The sequence below is a fragment of the Cibotium barometz genome, chromosome 9 (genome assembly GCF_041138505.1).
Source record: "Cibotium barometz isolate CiBa-2024 chromosome 9, ASM4113850v1, whole genome shotgun sequence".
Classification (NCBI taxonomy): domain Eukaryota; kingdom Viridiplantae; phylum Streptophyta; class Polypodiopsida; order Cyatheales; family Cibotiaceae; genus Cibotium; species Cibotium barometz.
Genome location: NC_141054.1, coordinates 38591814 through 38597991, shown reverse-complemented (window position 1 = coordinate 38597991; position 6178 = coordinate 38591814). Strand labels below are relative to the sequence as shown.

General features: G+C 44.9%; 1 protein-coding gene across 1 annotated transcript; it reads right to left on the bottom strand.

Moving 5' to 3' along the window:
* Window positions 1–3887: 3887 nt before the first annotated feature.
* Window positions 3888–5373, bottom strand: LOC147635554 (uncharacterized). Its single transcript, XM_086802283.1, has 2 exons — window positions 4630–5373; window positions 3888–4594 (listed from the first exon to the last, which is right to left on the bottom strand). Exons 1-2 carry the CDS (start codon window positions 5371–5373, stop codon window positions 4064–4066), a joined length of 1275 nt encoding a protein of 424 aa, XP_086658409.1. The 3' UTR covers window positions 3888–4063.
* Between the last annotated feature and the right edge of the window lie 805 nt (window positions 5374–6178).

Sequence of the window (6178 nt, the reverse complement as noted above, 5' to 3'; positions counted from 1 at the left end):
TGCATCTGTCTTCCAAGTCTGGATAAGAGGAGCTCCTTCCAAGGCGCCGCGCCAGGTAAGAGTCCTCGAACAATGAGCTTGCTCAGGAGCGCTCGGCTCTGGCAAGCTGGGTCCACAATCCCCAAACCGCCCAATGCAGTCGGCAAAGTATTAACTGGCCAGGCAACTCTGGTTCGAGCCTGCCCACCATCTCTCCCAGACCATAGAAGGCCCTGATCAGCCCGCTGCACCTGACTGATACAGGATCCTGAAAAAATCCAGCAAGAAGTGATGTACCACATGGAGGCCAAGAGCACCTGATTCACCACTACCACCCGTCCTGCAAGAGAAAGTCTCGCGGAGCTCTAGAAAATAAGCTTCCGCCTGATGCTCAGAAGTAGGGGTGCAATCTGCTGCTCCGCTGTTAGATCAAGTCCTACCTGGCAGCCCAGGTACCGCACAGCCCTGCCAAGGGGACCTACTGGAACTGTGTGCTAGGAAGCCACTGTGGTGGCTCATCCCCACTAACCCAAAAACCACAAGACTTGTGCCAAATAATCTTGGCACCAAATGCATCGCAAAACTACTCAAGAGCTGTATGGAAATGAGTCAGATTGGCCTCTTGGCCATGCAAGTAGGCTGCTGTATCGTCTGCAAACTCCGAGTCCAACAACTCCTCTTCCCTCATCGGGAGACGGAGGCCCTGCAAACCCGTATCCTGTGCAATGAAAAAAGAGCTCATCGCCTCAGCAAAGAAGAGGAAGAGCGTGGGCGCAACTGGGCAGCCCTGTCGGACCGAACGGAAAATGGAGAAGCGTTTCCCACGGTCCCCTGCCAACAGGGATTGAGCACATCTATACGTGGGGTGCCGTCACCTGGGGCACTCTCTCAGGACTTGCGCTTGGATATGAGACAGCAGCTGATAGCCTCGCTCTTCAGGCTCAGCGGGGCCACCTTTCTCCCACTCAGGTTCCAGACTACAGCACAGCTACATGGTCAGGAGCAGGCGACCCCCGTTGGGAGCTCATTAGGAGCCTTGCACTCTGGTTTGTCTGGAGGGCGCGATGTCGGCGGATCTTTGAGGCGCGAGTAGTTCCACCTGCTGAGACTCGAGATTTCTGGCTGGGGCTCATACACACTCTTTGCATAGGCTCCAGGGCGACTCGAACTCCATGATCCGTCAGAGGCTTGCCTTCCTTCAACTTTGGAAGAGTGGCCCGTACATGAGAGCATTGTGCGCTGGAGCTATAGGCCACCTGCATGGCTTCCCCACTCCCCCCCCCCCCCCCCCCCCCCCCGCTTATATGAGATAGCGTCCAGGCCCCCTGGGTGTGTGAGTGGGAGAGTCTCCCTTTGTACATATTTATGCCCCGCTTGATCGGGAGGTTGTAGCCCGTTGGGCAGTTTTCTCTGATAACTAATGAAAGGATCTTTCTGTGGGAAAAAAAAAAAGTTGGCTCTCATGTTGTATGTTGCACTTTTGATAATAGAAATTAAATATAAACAAAATTTTGTTAGAAATATCATCATTTAAGTTCAAGAAATATGTCCACAAGATGATCATCAAGCACAACTGCATTTAGGTCTTTAGAACCCTTGATCATCTAAATTTGTATAAGTCTTTTGTCAAGAGTTATAAGCTCAGAACTGATTGTAGTTCCGTCGAGGCTATCTAGGACAACACGTAAGCATACGGAATTAAGAAAAAAGAATTCTGCAGAGCATACAGTGCGTGTCCAATGAACTGCATCCACCTCAGCAAGCGTAATATCCCATCCAGAAAAAAACGACCTGCTACTGCAGAATAAGGCCGGCCATCGACCAGGACGATAGATAGATTGGTCAGCCTAAAATTTATTATGAATGCCACTACAGATGTATGAACAGAATTGTTGACGTCATGCAGATCACCCACCGGACGGAGCAAGTGCATGTGCGCACTTGTGATCCAGGTGTGCTTTTTTTAACCAAGGCTCAATAATAGCTTTCAAGAGAGCATGTCTTTATCTAGGTCTGGGAAGACAAAGTTAAAGGATTCGCCCTCTGTTTTTCTAGTTAATTCTAAGTAATTCAGCTGTTTGTGTGCTCCCCTCCCCCCTTCTCTTTGGGGCTGCAGATATGGAGCAAGTGTTTTGCTTCTGTTCTTTATAATCTGTTGCTCATGTTGTCTTGAATATCAAAATAGAAAGTCCTGAACAAAATGTCAAGTCAGTTAAGATTCTTGATTTTTTTTTCATTCAATGCCGTAGAGCATAATAGTAGTGAATGTTCTACAATGTTAAGGTCCTTGCATGTCCCAAACTTGCTCTCAAACATGACCTTAGTGTACTTTGATTTACTTTGTAATCATATCTAATAATACTGATTCATGAAGAATTTGCAGCAGAGAGAATGGATGTCACAGATTTGCCATATGTTGATGGTAATGAAGAAGATTGGTCACCAATGCCAGATTCTGAAGAGATAGCTTGGAATCAATCAGGTGGAACCGAGAAGGCTTGCAGCGACAGATTAATTCCCCCAAGCACAACAAACCCTATCTTCTCCAAAGTTTTTGCGATAGGGAATGCAAACGGGCAACCTTTTGTGGCTGTTCCAGAGGCTTCCAGTCCAAGCATTGGTAGCCCTTCGAAAGAGCTACAAAAACATCCCTCGCTATTGCAGAAAGCAATCAAGGCAACCATGAGGATCAGGGTAAGTCAGAAGGATGACAAGGGATGTGACTATACGTCATTCGCAACTGGCTTTGCAGTTTCACCAACCATGCTACTTAAAGCCAGACATGTTCTTGATAAGGAACACCTCACACAGGTCAGAGCTTGCGGTGGAATAAGTGTCAACGCCTCTATATTTGACACAGGTGTGTCACTGCATGGGACAGATGTACAAACAAATGGAAAGATTTGTTCAAAAACAAAAGACAAAAATGGACTATTCATCCATGGAGCAGATGTGGGCTGCTTCAAAACCAAAGGGGGGTATGAATCTTTCTTATTGCCTTGCTCTTCGAAATTCAGGCCTATGGACACAGTGGCAACATTATCATTCCCATCAATAGACAAATTCTTGAAGCACGCTAAGCAAGAATTGATAAAGGAGAAGACCAATGATGCAGGCATATGGGAGCAGTATCTGCTGCAATGACATTGATATATGAAAATGCCATCAAGGAACAAGCATGCATCAAAGGAATGCGAGTGGCAAAGGCTAAGGTGACAAACTCAATTGTAAAATTAGTGTGTTCGGAAGTCAAAGGAAAGCTCTTCCAAGAGCTTCAAAGAACTTTTGCTATCGCACACACCGGGAATATGGTATGCTCTGTGGGTAGCATCCTGTGCAAAAACCATGCAGCTTTAAATACCTCCTGTTCAACCTTGCCGGGAAGCTCGGGAGCAGCGGTTGTACCATTGTCAAGACCAACAGATTTTGTAGCACTTCAGAAAGGAGGAAGCAGAGAGTTTGACTTGAATGCCACCACCTCATGTGACAACCAGCAGTTTGTGAACTTTTATATGTCTAAAATTCTCCACACCCTACCTTTGCCAAACGAAAATTACTGGACTGGAAGAAAAAGAGAAGGTTTCAAGCACTGGCTGAAGCTCCACGGATCGCATATTCCAAAGCTTTCACCATGGGTCGAAGTGGTAGAAGGGAAACTGAGTGTCTTCAATAGGATCCCTAAAAGAAAGACCCTTTGGTGATGAGGCCCAGACAAATTGTTTGTAAGCATCTGTATTTTTTTCAAACCTACAGTCCTAGTATAGATTCTGAACTAACCAGCATAAAAGCCAAGGTTTGTCCTACTTGGTGAGGCAGCATCTAGATATATTGTGCCCACGGGAATGTGAGTGTGCGTTCCTACTTTCGAATTTCTTATATATATATGTAACCAGACTCGTCCATTAGGATATAAAACTAATTTACTCAGAAATTAGGTTCACATTCCCGTGGGCACAATATATCTAGATGCTGCCTCACCAAGTAGCACAAACCTTGGCTTTTATGCTGGTTAGTTCAGAATCTATACTAGAACTGTAGGTTTGAAAGAAATACAGATGCTTACAAACAATTTGTCTGGGCCTCATCACCAAAGAGCCTTTCTTTTAGGGATCCTATTGAAGACACTCGGTTTCCCTTCTACCACTTCGACCCATGGTGAAAGCTTTGGAATATGCGATCCGTGGAGCTTCAGCCAGTGCTTGAAACCTTCTCTTTTTCTTCCAGTCCAGTAATTTTCGTTTAGCAAAGGTAGGGTGTGGAGAATTTTAGACATATAAAAGTTCACAAACTGCTGGTTGTCACATGAGGTGGTGGCATTCAAGTCAAACTCTCTGCTTCCTCCTTTCTGAAGTGCTACAAAATCTGTTGGTCTGGACAATGGTACAACCGCTGCTCCCGAGCTTCCCGGCAAGGTTGAACAGGAGGTACCTAAAGCTGCATGGTTTTTGCACAGGATGCTACCCACAGAGCATACCATATCCCCGGTGTGTGCGATAGCAAAAGTTCTTTGAAGCTCTTGGAAGAGCTTTCCTTTGACTTCCGAACACACTAATTTTACAATTGAGTTTGTCACCTTAGCCTTTGCCACTCGCATTCCTTCGATGCATGCTTGTTCCTTGATGGCATTTTCATATATCAATGCCATTGCACTAGATACTGCTCCCATATGCCTGCATCATTGGTCTTCTCCTTTATCAATTCTTGCTTAGCTTGCTTCAAGAATTTGTCTATTGATGGGAATGATAATGTTGCCACTGTGTCCATAGGCCTGAATTTCGGAGAGCAAGGCAATAAGAAAGATTCATACCCCCCTTTGGTTTTGAAGCAGCCCACATCTGCTCCATGGATGAATAGTCCATTTATGTCTTTTGTTTTTGAACAAATCTTTCCATTTGTTTGTACATCTGTCCCATGCAGTGACACACCTGTGTCAAATATAGAGGCGTTGACACTTATTCCACCGCAAGCTCTGACCTGTGTGAGGTGTTCCTTATCAAGAACATGTCTGGCTGTAAGTAGCATGGTTGGTGAAACTGCAAAGCCAGTTGCGAATGACGTATAGTCACATCCCTTGTCATCCTTCTGACTTACCCTAATCCTCATGGTTGCCTTGATTGCTTCCTGCAATAGCGAGGGATGTTTTTGTAGCTCTTTCGAAGGGCTACCAATGCTTGGACTGGAAGCCTCTGGAACAGCCACAAAAGGTTGCCCGTTTGCATTCCCTATCGCAAAAACTTTGCAGAAGATAGAGTTTGTTGTGCTTGGGGGAATTAATCTCTCGCTACAAGCCTTCTCGGTTTCACCTGATTGATTCCAAGCTATCTCTTCAGAATCTGGCATTGGTGACCAATCTTCTTCATTACCATCAACATATGGCAAATCTGTGACATCCATTCCCTCTGCTGCAAATTCTTCATGAACCAGTATTATTAGATATGATTACAAAGTAATCAAAGTACACTAAGGTCATGTTTGAGAGCACGTTTGGGACATGCAAGGACCTTAACATTGTAGAACATTCACTACTATTATGCTCTACGGCATTGGATGAAAAAAAAATCAAGAATCTTAACTGATTTGACATTTTGTTTAGGACTTTCTATTTTGATATTCAAGACAGCATGAGCAACAGATTATAAAGAACAGAAGCAAAACACTTGCTCCATATCTGCAGCCCCAAAGAGAAGGGGGGAGGGGAGCACACAAACAGCTGAATTACTTAGAATTAACTAGAAAAACAGAGGGCGAATCCTTTAACTTTGTCTTCCCAGACCTAGATAAAGACATGCTCTCTTGAAAGCTATTATTGAGCCTTGGTTAAAAAAAGCACACCTGGATCACAAGTGCGCACATGCACTTGCTCCGTCCGGTGGGTGATCTGCATGACGTCAACAATTCTGTTCATACATCTGTAGTGGCATTCATAATAAATTTTAGGCTGACCAATCTATCTATCGTCCTGGTCGCTGGCCGGCCTTATTCTGCAATAGCAGGTCGTTTTTTTCCGAATGGGATATTACGCTTGCTGAGGTGGATGCAGTTCATTGGACACGCATTGTATGCTCTGCAGAATTCTTTTTTCTTAATTCCGTATGCTTACGTGTTGTCCTAGATAGCCTCGACGGAACTACAATCAGTTCTGAGCTTATAACTCTTGACAAAAGACTTATACAAATTTAGATGATCAAGGGTTCTAAAG